This window comes from Cetorhinus maximus, chromosome 2 (genome assembly GCF_964194155.1).
Source record: "Cetorhinus maximus chromosome 2, sCetMax3.hap1.1, whole genome shotgun sequence".
In the NCBI taxonomy this organism is placed as follows: domain Eukaryota; kingdom Metazoa; phylum Chordata; class Chondrichthyes; order Lamniformes; family Cetorhinidae; genus Cetorhinus; species Cetorhinus maximus.
The window spans coordinates 35,452,398-35,471,843 of NC_135880.1; the positions used below are offsets into that span (position 1 = coordinate 35,452,398).

General features: G+C 43.6%; 1 protein-coding gene across 1 annotated transcript in view; it reads left to right on the top strand.

The window, feature by feature from the left end:
* Nucleotides 1-228: 228 nt before the first annotated feature.
* The window catches only part of serinc5 (serine incorporator 5), a 90,322-nt gene continuing 71,104 nt past the window's right edge, over nt 229-19,446 (top strand). The window contains exon 1 of the mRNA XM_078563259.1: nt 229-329. Coding sequence (XP_078419385.1) covers nt 303-329 — 27 coding nt within the window. The 5' untranslated portion in view covers nt 229-302. The remainder of the gene's footprint in view (nt 330-19,446) is intronic.

The following is a 19,446-nucleotide window of genomic DNA, read 5'->3' on the forward strand; positions in this document are numbered from 1 at the left end:
GGGCTGCCGCTTTGTCTTGTTTTGCTTGTATTGCTGGACCGGCCTCTTGGCACATTTCTCCCCTCTCCACACACACACACACACACACACAAACAAAAAAAAAACCCTCCCCTGCTCCTATTTAACCTCCTCCCCAGGCCATGGTCGGCAGGGGGCAATCGGACATCCAAATCCTCCAGCTGGCCCGTCCCTGAGGTTCCCCCCCCCACCCCCCCCCCCACCCCCTCTGGCTTCGAGCTATCTCTCTGGTTCGGTGGATCCCGGTGCTGTCGGCCGTGTTGAAGGTTTCGCCTCTTGCCGAGATGTCCCTGCCCTGTTGTGTATCGCAGGTAAGGTCCTAGCTGCTGCTTTCCATGTCTCACCCATCGGGACAAGCCGGACGCGTGAATCTGGGAGGGCTGAGTTTGGTTTATTAATAGGAATATTAACCTACACCGAGCGATCTATTGCTGCTGATGTTTGAGTCATTTAACCCCGAGGCTCGCAGCACGTATCAGCGATTGCTGACCCTGTGTAGACCGGGTAATATCACTAGAGTGGACATGGTTGGAGGTTGTTCTGGAGGCGAGAGAGAGAGAGAGTGTGTTTATCAGGCGGATCAGTGTGTATCTCTGGAACTGTCTTACAACATTTCAGCTCTGGCTATCACCCGAGTGTCTTCACTGAACAGCATTGAGGTCGTTCTGTATTGGTACATGAAACTGTAAATAGGGAAAATGGTTATTGCAAGCCGCACAGTTAATATAGGCCTGAACTTGTTCAAAGTTGTGTTCTCATTCTCTCGGAGGTAACCCCAGAGGATGACTCATGCAGACAGTCAGGATTCATCTTACTCTATGTTTCACTTCTTCAAAACTCGGGAGTTGTTGTTGGTTTAGTCGGACCGGCTGTGCTGCTTCTAAAAAAAAATTATAATCATTTTTCGGTTTTGTAAATGCCGACAGTGTTACAAATCTAACCAGCAATTCGACTATATTCCGAACCGACTTGTCCGTACCTGCAGCTAAGGAATAAATAGCTCGAGTAAAATAGTACACGTCCCAACGTTGACAAATTAAAACATGTGTCAGAAATGGCTGATTCAGCTATATCCAGATACTGGGGGGGGAGGTGGAGATCTTGGCACAGCTTTTCCTCTGGACTCAAGAGCCTCATTTAACAATTTTTAAAAATTCGTTCGTGCGATGTGGCCGTCGCAGGGCCAGGCCAGCATTTACTGCCCATCCCTAAATGCCCTGGAGACGGTAGTGGTGAGCTGCCCTGAATGGCTGCACTGTGTGTGGTGCAGGTGATACCCACTGTACTTGATAGGTCGGGAGCTCCAGGTTTTTATATTAGCAACAGCGAAGAAACGGCAATAGAGTCCCCAAGTCAGCATGCTGTGTAACTTGGAGGGGAACTCACAGGTGTTGGTTTTCCCATGCACCTGCTCTTCTTGTCCTACTCGGCATTAGAGATCACGAGCATTTTTGGAGCCCTGGACAACACCAGCCTTCCCTCACCCCCTTTATCCATTAAAATACACGTGTGTAGTAAAATGGATGAAGAAATTAGTACATTGTATTTGAATAAAGTAAACCACACTGCTGTATACTTCACTCAAATAAAACATCTGTGTAGGTCTCCTGGGCACTTGCCCTATGTGCTAATCTGCCTCTGGCTGGAGTAATATTTAAAGGTGAGGAAGATACATGGCTATGAGGAAAGTTTGGGAATGGAGCTAGTTTTTTATTCATTGGTGGGATGTGGGTATCGCTGGCTGGGCCAGCATTTATTGCCCACCCCTAATTGCGCTTGACATGATGATGGTGAGCTGCCTTCTTGAACCGCTGCAGTCCATGTGGTGTAGGTGCACCCACAGTGCTGTTAGGAAGGGAGTTCCAGGATTTTGACCCAGTGACAGTGAAGGAATGGCGATATATTTCCAAGTCAGGATGGTGAGTGACTTGGAGGCGAACTTGCAGGTCACCATGTGTCTGCTGCCCTTGTCCTTCTAGATGGTAAAGGTTGTGGAAGGTGCTGTTGAAAGAGCCTTGGTGAGTTGCTGCAGTGCACCTTGTAGATGGTACACACTGCTGCCGCTATTCGTCAGCGGTGGAGGGCCTGAATGTTGAAGGTGGTGGATGTAGTGCCAATCAAATGGGCTACTTTGTCCTGGATGGTGTTGAGCTTGAGTGTTGTTGGAGCTCCACTCATCCAGGCAAGTGGGGAGTATTCCATCACACTCCTGACTTGTGCCTTGTAGATGGTGGACAGGCTTTGGGGAGTCAGGAGGTGAGTTATTCTCCCCAGAACTCCCAGTCTCTGACCTGCTCTTGTAGCCACAGTATTTATATGGCTAGCCCAGTTCAGTTTCTGGTGAATGGTAACCCCCAGGATGGGGGATTCAATGATGGTAATGTCATTGAATGTGAAAGGGAGATGGTTGTGTGGCACAAATGTTACTTGCCACTTATCAGCCCAAGCCTGAATATTAACCAGGTCTTACTACATATGGACATGGACTGCTTCAGTTTCTTAGGAGTTGCGAATGGAACTGAACATTGTGCAATCATTAGTGAACATCGCCAATTCTGACTTTAGGATGGAAGGAAGGTCACTGATGAAACAGCTGAAGGTGGTTGGGCCTAGGACACTACCGTGAGGAACTCCTGCAGTGATGTCCTGGGACTGAGATGATTGACCTCCAACAACCACAAAACATACGAAATAGGAGCAGAAGTAGGCCATTCAGCCCCTCGAGCCTGCTCCGCCATTCAATAAGATCAAGGCTTATGATCAAGGTTTCAGCCTTGTCTTTTGCACTGATGTGCTGGGCTCTCCATCATAGAGGATGAGAATATTTGTGGAGCCTCCTCCTCTAGTTAGTTGTTTAATTGTCCGCAACCATTCACGACTAAAGATGACAGGACTGCAGAGCTTAAGTCTGATCTGTTGGTTGTGGAATTGCTTAGCTCTGACTATCACTTGCTGCTTCCACTGTCTGGCATGTAAGTGGTCCTGTGATGTAGCTTCACCAGGTTGACACCTCATTTTTAGGTGTGCCTGGTGTTCCCTCTCGCATGCCCTCTTGCACTCTTCATTGAGCCAGGGTTTATCTGCCAGCCTGATGGTAATGGTAGAGTGGGGGATATGCCGGGCTATGAGGCTACTGATTGTGGTCATGTATAATGCTGCTGCTGATGGCCCACAGCACCTCATGGATGTCGTACGTTGAGTTGCTAGATCTGTTTGAAATCCAGTATGGTGGTAGTGCCACACAACATGATGGAGGGTATCCTCAATGTGAAGATGGGATTTCATGGGCAGATGCATCTATGACAGAGAATGAGATCAACTAGGTTTTTCCCTCCCGTTGATTCCCTCACATTGTTTCAGACCCAGCCCAGCAGCCAAGTCCTTTAGGACTTGGACAGCTCGGTTTGTGGTGGTGCTACCAAGCCGCTCTCGGTGATGGATATTAAACTCCCCCACCCAGAGTACATCCTGTGCCCTTGCCACCCTCAGTGCTTCTTCCAAGTGGTATTCAACTTGGTGGAGCACTGATTCATCAGCTCGGGGTGGGCAGGAGGTGGTAATCAGCACCTTGCCCACGTTTGACCTGATTCCATGAGACTTCATGGGTCCGGAATCAATTCTGACTGCATACCACTGTGCTGCCACCTCTGGTGGGCCTGCCCTGCCAATGGGACAGGACATACCCAGGGATGGTGGTGTCTGGGACATTGTCTGTAAGGTATGATTCGGTGAGTATGACTGTCAGGCTGCTGCTTGGCTAGTCTGTTGGATAGCTCTGCGAATTTTGGCACAAGCCCCCAGGTGTTAGTAAAGAAGACTTTGCAGGATCGACAGTGCTGGGTATTGTTGTTTTGGGTGCCTAGTTTGATGCCAGGTGGCCCATCCATTTTTATTCCTTATCAATTTTTCATTGACTTTGGATTGCTGTAGCCAAGAGCACCGCCAAGAGGAGTTGAATTGTCTCCTTTTGTGCTGTAAACCTCTCTCGTTCTTTGGGAGCTCGCCAGAATTATTGAAATGATCCCAACCCAAGGAAGTTAGCTGGGTTCAGTGCTTTAGCCATATACCAGGCAGGTGCCCTGGCCTTTTGAAGTTTTGTCACCATGAGGGGGCAGGGAGGAAAAGCACTCCTACCCATCTCTCATCTTTCAGACATTTTTGTAATTTTCAAAGAGAAGAATGTTAATGAGGATTTCATTATAGAGTTATGATGCACCATATCAGTGGTTTTTAAATGTCTGTTTTGGGGAATGCTGTAAGCCTTAACTCTCCCTTGGGGATCTGTCGCAAATGTTGATACCACTGAGGACTCCCTCCACATTTCCAAAAGACCATGCTGGCTACCCAAAGGATAATAGTAAAACATTTTCTGCAATGGTAATATACAGATACAAATAACCTGTTACTAAGTTAATAAATAAACAAATCCAATGACTGAAGAAATACAATTACTTGCAGATAAGATACGAATGAACTATGATCTATCTCACTGGAATAAACTCAAGGGGCTGAATGATATTCTCCTGTTTCCATGTTATTGATTTCCACTCCCCCGCCCCGTCGCTTGAAAATCTGTGATCTAAGTGCCTTCTACTTTTGGGAGCACCTTGCTGAGGTGACCGAGGATGATGTAACCAACCAGCCACTTCTTCCCACTCACTCAATTTTCCTTTCTATATCTCTTTTGTAAACTCATTTTGGGTGCTTGTTTCTCAGGGTCTTCAGTCAATTCCTCCTGCAATGAATGATCTTGTACTCGAGTGAGAAATTGAGAATTAGCCATTTGAACATTTCTATAATTTCATCCTTCAGATCAGCCTCTATAATTCCCTGGGACTTCGCAGGCTATTTAATTAATAGTTGAAGACCTTTGGCTAGCCAGATAGTTGCCTGGTTTTAATAAATAGTGCAAGTGCATTGGAGATCAGTTTGCTTGTGGTAGGCCATTCAGCCCCTCAAGTCCATCATCTCTCAGCTGGAGTAATGAGATTTACCAGAATAATGTGGTTGACTCTTAAATGCCCTCTGAGCAAGGGCAATTAGGGATGGGCAATAAATGCTGGCCTAGCCAGTGACACCCGGATCCCATGAACGAATGAAAGAAATACCACGGATGAGGGGTTTCAGTTAAGTGGAGATAATGGAGAAGTTGAGATTGCTCTTAGACTAGAGAAGGTTAAAGTGAGATTTGGCAGAGGTGCTCAAAATTATGAGAGGTTATGATAAGTAGATGGGGAGAAACTGGCAGATGTACTAGTAATGAGATGACAAAGATTTAATATAATCGCGGCAAAAGAACCAGAGAAATGAGCAGAATTTTTCTTTTTTTGATTGAGTTAAGATCTGGAATGCTCTGCCTGAACAGTGCTGAATGCAGCATTGCTAAAATAACATTCAAAACTGAATTGTGTGTATGTGTACTTGAAAAAGAAATATTTGCAGAGCTATGGGGAAAGAGTGGGAAACTTATTGGTCAGCGCTTTCAAAAAGTAGGCACAGGTATGATGGACCCAATGACCTCTTTCTGTGCTCGTCAATTTGATATTAATTTGCCGCTGATTGATGACATTGAGTCTGACTGTGGAATAACCTAAAGAGCCGATGAAGTACTTCCTGTTTTCACACCGGGCTAGACAGAAGAAATTGCAAACAGTTGATTTTTACTTTTCATAGGAGATAAGGAAGTGTGTTTAAAAGTGAGGCAACATGTAATGTTATCATCCATGATGCATTGTTATTTCAAAGCAATGGAGAAGGACAATGTGATTTTCATTTATATTTAAAAAAATGTTATTTGCAAGTGGCTAATATGTTATAGGAAGCCTGTGTGCAGCCAAAACAAAAACAAAATGAGGAAAAGCAGAAGAGCCATTAGCGGTGGTTGTTCCAACAAGTGAATTCTCTTGAGGCAAAAACTTCTGAAAGTTAAGAGAAATGAATGAAATTACGTGGAGTGCTTTTTTTGGTAGTCCCAGTCTGTTTCCACCCTCCACCAATATATTAATGTATGCTGCTCATTAAAATCAAAGCGCTACAACTGAATGTGGAAGGAAACATGTGGGGGTAGGTAAATGGTCAAAGCACTACATCCTTTGCCAAATCTGTGATATCTGTCAGACACAACTTGCCCTCCCAATTCCTGTGCATGTTGTGTTTTGAAGTGCAGTATTTTCTTGGCCCATCTAAGAGTGAAGGAAGTTTCCAGGCAGTTACTATAGCAGCTGCTTTTCCAGTCAACGTGCACATTGCTCTGCTTTCTGAAGCTTGAAACTCTTAAGTTTAAACCATGCTGATGCACTGACCACTTTACTCCCCGTGGCTTGTACTAAGGACAGCGGGCAGTGCTGTTTTGTTAAAAAAGAAATGTGTTTTTCGTGAGTTCATCCACTGCCTGGTGCACTCAATTGGGTGCAAAAAGTAGTTGCATCTGGTGCAGTAACTGTTTACTGTCAGCATCCACTGGTTTAATTCTGCTTATTTTACTGGTTGAGCTTCCATGGCTCTTAGAAGTCATAGTTAAGAAACAAAAGTGAAAACCCATTGGGTTATCTCAAAGATTAAAGAGTGAATCATGTAGTGTATATAACTCCCATGAGGGCTATGTTGTCCTGAATATACAGGGAATTGAATGCTATTCATTTATTATTGAGTACGTGTGGCAATAATATTCAGTGAAAAATAAGGCAATAAGTGTCCAGCAAATGAAAAGACGGTAATTCAATCCAAAATTGATGGGTTAGTCTTTCTTTTGTCTCAATTTCTTGAATCTTAATGCATATCAGTGGAAACATGAGATTGAATGAGAATCATAAACTTATGACTAATTTATCTTTTAGCCTTTTAAGGCAAAATATAGATTATTTTTTTAATTAATTGATTTAATTAACTCATTTTATACATTAGCTGAGGTAGGCACAAAGTTGGCCTGTCTCCTGTTGAAACCCTCCCCCATGCCTTTGTCATCCTGGACTTGACTATTACAGTGCAGTCTTGACTGGCCTCCCACATTCTAACCTCTGGAAACTTCACACCATCTCAAACTCAACTGCCTGTGCCCTACCTTGCACTAAGTTCTGCTCCCCTGTCACCTCTGTGCTTGCTGACCTACATTACTTCCTGGTTAAGCAACGTGTTGACTTTAAAATTCTCATCTCTGTTTTCGTGTACCTCCATGGCTTTGCCTCTCTCTCTTTTTGTAATCTCTCCAGCCCCACAACTCTCTGAGTTATCTACATTCCTCTAACTCTGGCTTGAGCATCCCCAATTTTAATCATTCCGTTGTGGTGGCTGTGCCCTCAGCTGCCAAGGCACTAAACTCCGGAGTTTCTTATCTAAACTTTTGTACCTGTCTACCTCTTTCCTCTTTTAAGACACTCCTTAAAATCTACCACTTTGACCAAGCTTTTGATCATTTGCTCTAATACCTCCTTATGTGACTTTAAAAAAAATTCATTCATGGGATGCGGGCTTTGCTGACTAGGCCAACATTTATTGCCCATCCCTAATTGCCCTTGAGAAGGCGGTGGTGAGCTGCCTTCTTGAACCGCTGCAGTCCATGTAGTGTAGGTACACCCACAGTGCCATTAGGAAAGGAGTTCCAGGATTTTGACCCAGCGACAGTGAAGAAACAGTGATATATTTCCAAGTCAGGATAGTGAGCGACTTGGAGGGGAACTTCCAGGTGGAGGTGTTCGTTGGTGTTATATTTTGCTTTACAACCCTCCTGTGATTTTATTATTATGTTAAAGGCATAGGAGAAGAGAAAGTGTGCATGAAAGTGAGGGAATATGCAGTGTTAACATCTATAATGTGTTATCTTAAAGCAATAGAGAGGGACAATGTGGTTTTCATTTATATTATGGTAAAGGCACTCTATAGATACACGTTGATCTTGTTGTAATGACCACAGATGAGCAACACGTTGATGTGATGGTGCATGTTGAAGTAATCAAGTTCATACGTAACAAAGGTTTGGTTGAGGTTTTCAAAAGCCGACAGGCTGAGGTAGCTGCTGGAGTGAAGGCGATGTTATGTTGGGGGAAGCCGAGTCTTTGTGATGAAAAGGACATGGTATTGGGAAATCAACTCGGGGAGCAACCTTTTTTTAGTCCTTAAGTCCCAGGAATTTTAATTAGCTGAGGCCCACCTAACAACAGGTTTTTACAAAGAAAACCAGAAGTTGCAAGAGTTTCTCAGCTGTTTCTTTCAAAGGAGCTTAGAAGGTACCTCTTTGACAGATTTACTGCTTCACTTTGTAATTTAGTTTCTCTTCGCATGCCTAAAGGCTGGCAATGATTACAGTGAATTTCCAAAGACCTAAATCTTGTATTAAATATTCATCTGAGCAACTGGGAAAATGTATTGTGTTTGGAAGTGATACAGCAGTGTAGGGTCTGTGTTATTTAGATATAGAGACAAGGTAGTTAGCTGCTTCCAGAAGGAATTGTTTTAGAGGATTACTATTGTGGGAATTCCCATTTTAAAAAGTGTTTAATTACAATCAATTGCATGAGTATGGTAGGGCAGTACTTATGATATGGAGCCAGTTGTCCAGAGGCCTGGACTAATGATCTGAATACATAAGTTTAAATAACATTGTGGCACCTGGGGAGTTTAACTACATTTATTTAAATCAATTTGGAATCATTAACATTGATCCTGAAAATACCATATTGTTTTAAAATCCCATTTTGTTCACTAATGTCCTTGAGGGAAGGAAATCTGCCATCCTTATCTGGTCTGGCCCATTTGTGACTTCAGATGCACAGCAATGACTCTTAACTGCCCTCTGAAATGACCTAACAAGCCACTGACTTTGTATCAAGCTGCTAGGAAAAATGAGAATAAAACCAAATAAACCACCCGCATTGACCTAAGCACTGGATGTGACAAAGGCACAGCCAGCCCAGTCAACTCTGCAAACTCCTCCTCAATAGGGATTTGCGAAAGGATCGAGAACAAGAGGGCACAGATTTAAGATAATTGGCAAAATAAGTAAAAGAGATATGAGAAAGAACTTTTTCATGCAGGTGCTTAGGGTCTGGAATGCACTGCCTGATGGTAGATACAGGTTCAATCGATGCAATCCAAAGGGAATTAGATTGTTCCTTTTCAAATAATACTGTTCAGGGTTATGAGGGCAAAGGCAGGAGAATGGCATAGAAGAATTTCTCATTCAGACAGCTCATGCAGACACAATGGGCCAAATGGACTCCTTCTGTGCTGTAACAATCTGTGTCAAAATTGGGAGAGCTGTCTCAGACTAGTTGGCAGGCTGACAAAGTTGTACAGAATCACACCTTTCAGCCAATGCCCCAGACTCACAATTACCATCCCTCGTGTGTCCTGGGCCACCAGCAGGACAGGTGCACCATAGATCATGGCTCAGTGGTATACGGTTTGGAGGAATTGACCCGGGGAGCCCTCAACATTGAGTCTAGATTCCGTGAAGTCTCGTGGCAGCAGATCAAGCATGGGAAAGGAAACCTGCTGCTATTACCACCTACAACCCTCCTTCATGTGATGAATGAGTGCTCCTCTGTGTTGGACACCACTTGGAAGAAGCTCTGGGGGTAGCAAAGGCACAGAATATACTCTAGGTGGGGAACTTCAAAGTCAAACACCAAAAGTGGCGTGACTGCTGACTGAGCTGGCCTGCACAGGTGGTGAGAGACCTTGTTCTCCCTCACCTGTCTGTCAAAGTTGCATCTTTTTTTCATTCTTTCATGGATGTGAGTGTTGCTGGCAACACCAGCATTTGCTGCCAATCCCTAATTGCCCTTGAGAATGTGGTGGTGAGTCGGCTTCTTGAACCACTGCAGTTCATGTGGTGTAGATTAACCCACAGTGCTGTTAGTGAGGGAGTTACATTTTTTTGATCCAGCAACAGTGAAGGAATGGTGATATATTTCCAAGTCAGAATGGTGTGTGGCTTGGATGGGACCTTGCAAGTGATGGTATTCCCATGCATCTGCTGCCCTTGTCCTTCTAGGTGGTAGAGTCTTCACACCTCTCCTTAACATTCAATGGCATTACTATCACCTGAATCCTCCACTATCAACATCCTGGGGGGTTATCTTTGACTAGAAACTGAACTGGAATGGCCACATAACTACTGTGACTAGAGTGCAGATCAGAGGCTGGAAATCCTGTGGAGAGTAACTCACTTCCTGACACTTCAAAACCTGTCCACCATCTACAAGGCACAAGTCAGGAGTGCGATGGAATACTCTCCACTTCCCTCGATGAGTGTGGCTCCAACAACACTCGAGAAGCTCAACACCATCCAGGACAAAACAACCACTTGATTGTTTCTTCATCTGCCACCTTTAAACATTCACTCCCTCCACCACTGATGCACAGTGGCAGCATTGTGTACTATCTACAAGATGCACTGCAGCAACTCATGAATGCTCTTTCGAAAACACCTTCCAAACACTGCCTCTACCACCTGGAAGGACAAGGGCAGCAGACACTTGGGAACACCACTAGCTGCAAGTTCCCCTCCGTGTCTTACATCACCTGACTTGGAAACAATTTGCCGTTCCTTCAGTGCCATTGGATCCCTTCAACCCCCTACCTAATAGCACTCGGGAATATCTTCAAATGTGGATTGCAGAAGAAGGATGTTCACCACAACCTTCTGATGGGCAATAAATGTTGGCCTTGCCAGCGATGCCATGAGTAAGTGAAGTGCTCAGATAATTGTGGTTAAAGACCCAACCATCCTGATCTCAGGTTCCCCTCAGCCAGGACTTGTGGCCTATGTGTATTACTTGTGAATCTATTTCTGTAGCGCTCTGCTCTATTGATCAAGGAAACGCTCGCTGTCTTCAGACTCTAGAGTTCAGTTCTTGCTCCTTGATGCACCAAGACTTTCTTCAGTTTACAGCAGACCCTTCAAGCTATTTTTCTCACCAACTCCACTACCATCTCCTGCTGCAGGAATGGCAATGAGACACCACTGCTATCAAAAAGCTATAAAAGTGGAAGTCAGTGACTTTTGCATCTGGCTACTGTAAGCATGCAATAAATATCCTGACTCTAGACAGAGGGGTGGCATTCTGTAGTCATTCAATTGTAAAATCTCAAAAGGATATATTTTACATAATGTTTAGTTACTATTGGGACCTCTGCGCCATCAGTGGATCCAGGCCTACCTCGGTCTTGGTAAATTGTTTCCACGTTTTGTTGGCTTCGATAGGAAAATGCCTGTGCCCTGGGAATGAATGCATTTCTTTTCAATTTCACCTGCTAACTCAGTCAATGACTAGGCTTGCATGTAAACTGTGACTGCTTGGACAATGCTGGAGGGTGTTTAACATCTGTGCAGCTCTGTAAGGTGTCAACACCTTATATGGGAAAGGGGAGGAAGAAAAATGAACAGAAGCAGGAAAAAACGACTCCTACACTGAGTTTTGGAAGCTGAGTTAGAGGCTGTGATTGGAAAGCTATGGAGCTCCCTTACTAAGGTGAGTTTAACTGTCAGATGGCCTTCCTTATTTATGCTCTATTTGCAATTGTAGCTATAAAATACTGAGTTGTCCTTAGCCATTAAAGTGACAATAAAACCTGTTTAGTAACCATCTGACAAAGAAGCATTAATCTCCATCATTGTGTATTATGACTCAAACCTTTATACTAAAACTACATACCTACAAAACCGAAGGAGTGTGCCTGAAAAGATAAGGTTTATTCTCAGTTCAGTCTCTCAATACAATGTCTCCGAATTCAAGTGATCTGATACTTAGGACTGAATTCCCACATTCCTATTATTAATTCAAATTAATTTGTCAGTAGTAGATCCAAATGGGAATTCAGAAGAAAATTCTTTCCTCAAACTGTTAGAATGTGGAACTTGATGGAGCAGTTGAGGCAAATATCACTGATATCTTTAAAAGGGTGGTGGAAGCAGATTCAATAATAACTTTCAAAATGGAATTGCAGAACTATGGAGAAAGAGAGCGGGAGACTAATTTGATGGGCCGAACGGCTGCCTTCTGAGCTCACTGACTCTATGATAATAAGGGGAAGCCAAGTAAGTAAGCAGGGGAAGAAGGAATAGAAGGAAATGCTGATAGGGTTAGATGGAGTACAGTAGGGTGGCAGGAGACTCCTGTGGAACATTAACACTGGCTTAGACCAGTTGGGTTGAACGTCTGTTTCTGTGCAATTGGAAAATTGAAATAGACAGTATTGAATGTTTAATTTGCTTCATTTCCATTTTTGTAAGATATTAGTTGAAACACGAAATGTGTCTCATCCAGCTATATTACTGTCACTTCTGCGATCCTTCCTCCTATCAGTTGAACGATTGGATGGGGAATTTTCATCATCAGCTCTCAGCATTGCCCCATTATAATTTGACAGAGTGTGTTTCTCCAGGGCTGTAGTGGTTGCCCCAGTTTTTCCTTTCTTTTCTCTTCCTCCTTCTCCATCAAAATAGTGGTTAATTCACTAGTAGTTAATTAGTATTCACTAGTATTAATAGTTAATTCACTATATTCCTATCTCGGACCTGACTGAAAACAACCAAACTTCACCTCATTAAAAGTTACTGAGGTTGACTATCAATCAAGTCTTGGGTTGCCTAAGTCTCCAGTGACCTGTAAAAGTGTTTCATACATCATTTTGGCTAGGAGTTTTTTTTTAAACTGAGATGAAAGTTTTTCCCAAATCACTGACAGGCACGAATTGTGAATTTATCTTGCTCTGTTTCTGATTTTCCTTTATTTAAAAAAGTAATTGGTAAAATTGGGCACAGAAACCACAAGGTGGATCAATATTGTTTCATCTCGGCCTGACCTATGTTGTTTTGGCAGATTGAAGTAAGAAGAGTAATGTGCTTTTGAGAATTGTTGGTCCAGAATTTACTGTAACTGGTGATTGAACACCACCTGCTATTTGTTAAGACTTGTTCTCACCTGTTGAATTTCCTTGAGGTTTTTGCTCTGAAAATTCTGTAAGTTAGGGATCCAAAAAGTGCAGTGCTCTGTAAAAGACATATGAGACCTGTGTTAACAGGAGAAACAACTTTGTATCTTCTTAAACAATCAGATTGAAGAGTTGTTCCTGAACCATGAGGTGTAAGTTGGAATATTGAATTCACTGTCAAATCAGGCAGAGAACATGGTCAAAGGGGTGGGGGGGAAGAAAGATTGGATTAACAGAGAAAGGAAAAAAGAGGCAGAAAGAAAAAAATAATAAACACTAATTATTTTGTGAACACCCCAATTACAATTGAGAGCTAAAGGGATAAGACTCCACACTTGTAAAAGATAACTTTTGAATTGATTGGCTGTAATTAATATTTATCATGCACTTTGAGTACTTAGATGGAATAGGCAAGCCCTAAATTTTTGTTGAGCTTAGTCTGTATCTGTGCTTTCTGTACAGGAATTTTGCTCTGTTCAGGACAGTTAAATGGGGTGCCATACAGCATGATGCTACTTTAATGTAGCTTATGGTGGAGCGGTGCATCTTGGACAGCAAATTCCAGGTTTACACATTTTAACAGTGCATCTGCACTCGCATAACATTGCTGCCTGCTTTGATCACCATTAACCTCACTGTTACTGTTAGAGTAAATTCGAACCTATTATTGAAAATTTAACACCAAAGTATGTGTGTATGTTTTGAATTATTTTACTTTTTCCCCCTCAGTTTGGATGTTTTATTAGTATAGGAACAGGAGTAGGCCATTTCACCCCTTGACGATGTTCTGCCATTCAGTTGGATTATGGCTGATCTGTGTCTTAACTCCTCTACCTGCATTAAATCCGTAGCCATTATTACCCATGTCTAACAAAAATATCTGTCTCAATTTTGAAATTATCAGTTGACCTAACATTAACAGCTTTTTGTGGGGGGGAGGAAGAGAGTCCCAGATTTGCACTACTAGATTGAGTATTATCAAAATATTGTTTTTCTCACTGAGGAAGTTTATTGTGTTTTTATCTTTTTGCAAGTATGACCAATGCATATAGCTTGATGGGCCGAATGGACTTCTTCTGGGCTGTAACCTTTCTACAATTTTATTCTCAATACATATTCAAAACATTGAACAGTGTCTCCTACAACCAGTTTTAAAACTTGAACATATCCAATCATAACCATGGAAACACAAATCAAGGGCCTACCAACTGAGTTCATATCCTGGCATGTTAAACCAGTAGAAGATTTTTAATTATTAGCATACTTGCTCTTTTTGATCAAAACTTGTGACATCACCCCACCTGGAGATTGAAGAGTTTTTGATTATTTGGCCTAGACCTAAACTATGTCAAGACCAGCCTTTGGGTGTGCACATAGAATTGTACACTCCGCCTGGTCCCTTCACTTGGCCTTCTCCTGCACATTGTGTCTCATTTAGGATGGCAGTGTCGAGGTGCCTGAGTTCCCGAGCTATGATGGCGATACGGTGCTCAGGTCTGTCAATGTTGGAGTTGTCCATGAGGGTCCAGATGTTTCAGGTCCCAAACTTCATTTTGATGAGTGGAAGATGCCTGCGTTTTTTTTTTAACATTGGGTGGTCATTGCGTTCTAACTACCACATGGTCTCGGCAGAGCGGGGCCTTAATTGGCTCAATGGTGAGGTGGAGTTCCAAAACGAATGGAGGCCAGGCACAGACTATGTATGATCATATTCAGGCGTGTATATAACCTGTGGCCAGGAACAGACTGAAGCTGAAAACTCAGTCGAGCCAATAGACAAACACAGACTCAGCAGGAGACTGAAGCCTTGATCACTTGCAGTGGTGTGGAAAGGGCAGTAGGCTGACCCGAGATACATTAAATGTTGCAAAGGGTCAGCAAGAGAGAGAAAAAGGGCCTTCCAGAAGAAGAACAAAGCCTCGACGAGGTGGGTTCCACCATCAAAAATGAGCTTGTCTGGTTCTTCAGTGACTCTCCTTGTGGGATAAGCAAGTGCCTCATGACTGCCTGGCTCACACTAATGAGGAATGAGCATGTCACTACCATCAGCACGCACGCTCTTACACTTGAGGCAACAGACGGTACCAAGGAGGGATTCTACACCGATCTTCAGCAATCTCTAGCCTGAGACCCAGTAGGTGATAACTTGATCCTCCTCAGAGATTTCCCAGAGTTGGGAAGGGCGCAAATCTCTGGATGGGTGCGATTGAAGAAAGGAGTAGGGAAAGTAAACTCCAATGGAATTCTCCACCTGATGAAATGTCTAGGACATGACCATGTCATAACCAACACCCCATTTCACCAGCGAGACAAGCACAAGCCTTCGTAGCAACATCCACTGTCCAAACTTTGGCACTTACTCCACTACACCATCATTCGAACAAGGGACCGCAGAGATGTTCATATCACCTGTGCCATGACAGGTACTGATGACTGCTGGACTGATCACCGCCTTATCTGATCTACCATCTCCATCAGCCTGGCCCCCAAACAATAGAGGCAACAAAAGCAATGCTGCCAGAAAATTTACTTCGAAGGCCTCAAAGATACCACCAAGGCTGCCCTTCCCATCAGTGCCTCACTGCCAACCTCTCAACCTCCAGCCACCAGGAGCTAGGGTGTGCCCATATTGCCTGGCCAATCCTAAAATCCACCATAGCAAGAACCTGCGAGGAGGTCCTTGGTCTCTCTACCAGGAAACGACCAAGAGACAGAGGACCTAATTGAGTTTAAGTTCAAAGCTTTCGCCGTCTGGAAACTTCACAACACCTCAAATAGCAGCAGACCTATAGGCATCTGAAGGCAATGGTACAGCTTAAAACCTGTGACATAAAGAATAGTGGGTAGAAGGAGTGCGGGAGATCAAACAACTCTTGGGCACTGATCCATACGCAGTTCCTTCACTGCTATCAAGGCAATCTATGGCCCAAGCACGAGGGCCCACCGCGCTGAGAGCCCAGCGTGGAGAGGAGCTGATCAAGGACAGGGAGGTGGCCAGTGTTCGCTGGAGAGAATATTTTGAAGAACTATAACGTCCTCAGCTCCATTCCTCAATACCTCATCTGGCTCAGTCTCAGTGTTACTTCGGTCCAGGGTGAAGCTGAAAAAGCCATTCGACAGCTGATAAACAACAAAGCCTCGAGAGTGGATGACATCCCTGTCGTAATTCTGAAACACGGAGAAGAAACATTCCTGGCTCGGCTGCACAACCTCATGTCCCCTATCTGGGAAAAGGAGTGCTGTGATTGTGACTGTATTGAAGAAGGGAGACGATCCCAATTGCAGCAACTACAGAGGGGACTACCTGCTGTCTGCCACAGGGAAGATCGTTGCCAGGATACTCTCAATCGCCGCCTTTCAGTGGCCAAAAAGCTCCATCCAGAGTTACTGTGCGGTTTTTCACCCACCAAGAGATACCACAGACATGATCATCACTGTGCGACAAATTCAAGAAAAATGTATGGAGCAGCACCAACTGCTGTACATAGCCTTTTTCAACCTCACAAAAACCTTTGACTCTTGTCAACCACAAAGGCTTATGAAGTTTACTCGCCAAATTTGATGTCCTCAGAAATCTGTCACCATCCTCCGCCAACTCCATGATAACATGCAAGCTGCGATTCACATCAATGGCACCACCAGAGGTTGGGGTCAAACAAGACTGTCGCACCTAACCCTCTTCTCCATTTTCCTTATTGCAATATGGCACCTCACTTCCAGCAAATTACCCACAGGCATGGAGAAGAGATGAGAAACTGTTCAAACACCACCTTCAATCCAAAACCAAAATCACTGCAACTTCAGTCATTGTGCTTCAATGTGCAAATGATGCTGGTGTGTGCGCTCACTCAGAAACTGAGCACCAAGTCATTGTCTACTCCTCCTCTGAAGCATATGAGAAAATGGACCTTTCACTGCACACCTGGAAAAACCTAAGGCCCTCTCCCAACCAGCTTCCACAGCACAACACATCCCCCTGTCAATTTAGGATCAAGGGTGAGATAGTTCCTGGGAAAATGCGGACCATTTTCTGTATCTTGGGAGCTTCCTCTTGATGAAGGCAAACATAGACAATGAAATTCATCACCTGCAATATGCCAGCACAGCCTTTAGCCAACTGAGGAAAAGAGCATTTGAGAACCACGAGCTCCAACCTGAGACTAAGATCGTGGTTTACCAGGCAGTAGTGATCCCAAACGCTCCTATATGCTTTGGAGACTTGGACAACCTGCAGCAAGCACCTCAAAGCACGGGAGAAGTGTCACCAGTGGTGCCTTCGCAAGATCCTCCAAATCCAGTGGCAAGAAAGGTGGCCCAACAGCAGCGTCCTCTCTCAAGACAACACACCCAGCATCGAGGCACTAATCCCTAAAATCCAGCACAGCTGTCCCAAGGGACTGCCTAAGAAGAAAACATTGTACTGTGAACTTTACTTTCTCACGCTTAGCTCTGCCATTAACTTTCCCTGCCCCCTCACAGCAATAGGAAGCCTAGTAGAAAAAAAAGCACACTATCCTGGGGCATAGTCTATTTTTGAAATATGCCCTATCAGCAAGATGTTTTGTTACTGAGTAACTTGGCCAAAACAGTCAATGTTTCTATGTTGATGAAAACTAGTGTGACGGCTGACACACCTCACTGCGGTGTGTGAATCGAGTTGTTCGGTTGTAATAAGAAGTAAATAATTCTTTTGATTCCGTAAATAAATTAATCTTCATTTTTTTTCACATGAATGTCCACCCTAGTGACTAATCAAAGCAGGAAGTTTCATATTTATTCAGCCAGAATACTTCTTTTGAAAAGGATGGAAATGTTTTATGAATCATTGCTTTAATCAAATAAACAGTGAAGTTTAATGTATTTGCAACTAAAGCTTTTTTAATTATTGTTTTAAATTCCCTGAAACTAGTGCCAGAGGGTTGGTTAGCTCAGTTGGCTAGATGGATAGTGTGTGGTGTATAATGATGCCAATCCCGGCACCGGCTGAGGTTGGTCTTGGGGCCACTCTTCCTACTTTGCCCCATAGTGACATTATGGCATAATCCATGATTAGTGAACCTCAGTTGGTGAGGATGCAGTCAGAATTTGGGAGCTAGGTAAGAAATTAGCAAGCAGGACCTCAAAAGAAATAATCTCTGGATTACTCCCGGTGCCATGTGCAAGTGAGTATAGAAATAGGAGAATAAAGTTGATTAATGTGGTTTGAGAGATGGTGCAGGAGCAAGGGCTTTAGATTTTTGGGAGATGGGATCTGTACAGGCCGGTTGGGTTGCACCTAAACAGAGCCGGGGTCAGTTTCCTTGTGGGGTGATTTGCTAGTGCTCCTCTGGAGGGTTTAAACTAACTTGGCAGAGGTGTGGGAACCAGGAGGTAATACTAGAGATGGATACCAAGGTGCAAAGAATATTGGGAGAGATGGATAGTACTAGAGTGGGAAATAGTAAGGTACAGGGTGGGTTCAGAGTCAGAGGAAAAGTGATAACGTCTAAATCGGGGTTACAGTACATGTATGTGAATGCACAGTGTGGTAAATAAGACTGTGAGTTGCAGATAGCCATGCAAAAATATGATGTTTTAGCGATACAGAGACCTGGCTCAAAGAAGGGCAAGCCTGTGTATTAAATATTCCAGGATACAAGGTGTTCAGGAAAGATAGGAAAGGAGGATGGGTGGCAGTATTGATTAAGGAGAATGTTGCAGTGCTGGAGATCAAGGGTGCCCTAGACGGGTCAACAACAGAATCTATTTGGCTAGAGTTAAGGAACAAAAAAGGTGCAATTACATTGCTTGGTGTGGTCATAGGCCACCAACTAGTGGGAAAGATGTAGGAGGACAAATTGGCAAGGAAATTAGACAAGTGAAAGAATTATAGAATAGTGATAATGGAGCACTTTATTACTATCCCAGTCTATATTTGGATAATTAGTGTAAAGGGCAGCTCGAGGCAAGAGTTCCTTGAGTGCGTTCAGGAAAATCTTTTACATCATTATGTTTCCAGTCCAACAAGAAAGGAGGCCCAGCTTCTTTGGAATGAGGTAGGCCAAGTGGATCAAGTCAGTAGGGGAATATTTAGAGGACAGTGATCGTTGTATCATAATGTTTAGGTTGGCTATGGAAAAGGACGAGGAGCGATCCAGAGTAAGAATAATTAACCAGGGGAAAGGTAACTTCAATGGGGTAAGAATGGATTTGGCCTAGATCAATTGGAATCAAAAAATAGCAGGCAAAACTGTAACTTAACAATGGACTGTCTATAGAAGAGAGAATTCAAGTACAGTCGAGGTTCCACAAAGGGGAAAAGGTAGGGCAAACAAATCCAGAACTCCCTGGATGAAGAAAGAGATCAGAGATTAAGATGAAGCAGAAGAAGTATGCCTGTGATAGATGTTAGGTGAATAATACAATGGAGGGCTAGGTTGAAAAAAGGTTTAGAGCGGAAGTGAAAAAGCAAATAAGAGAAGCAAAGAGAGAGTATGAGAAGAGACTGACAGCTAA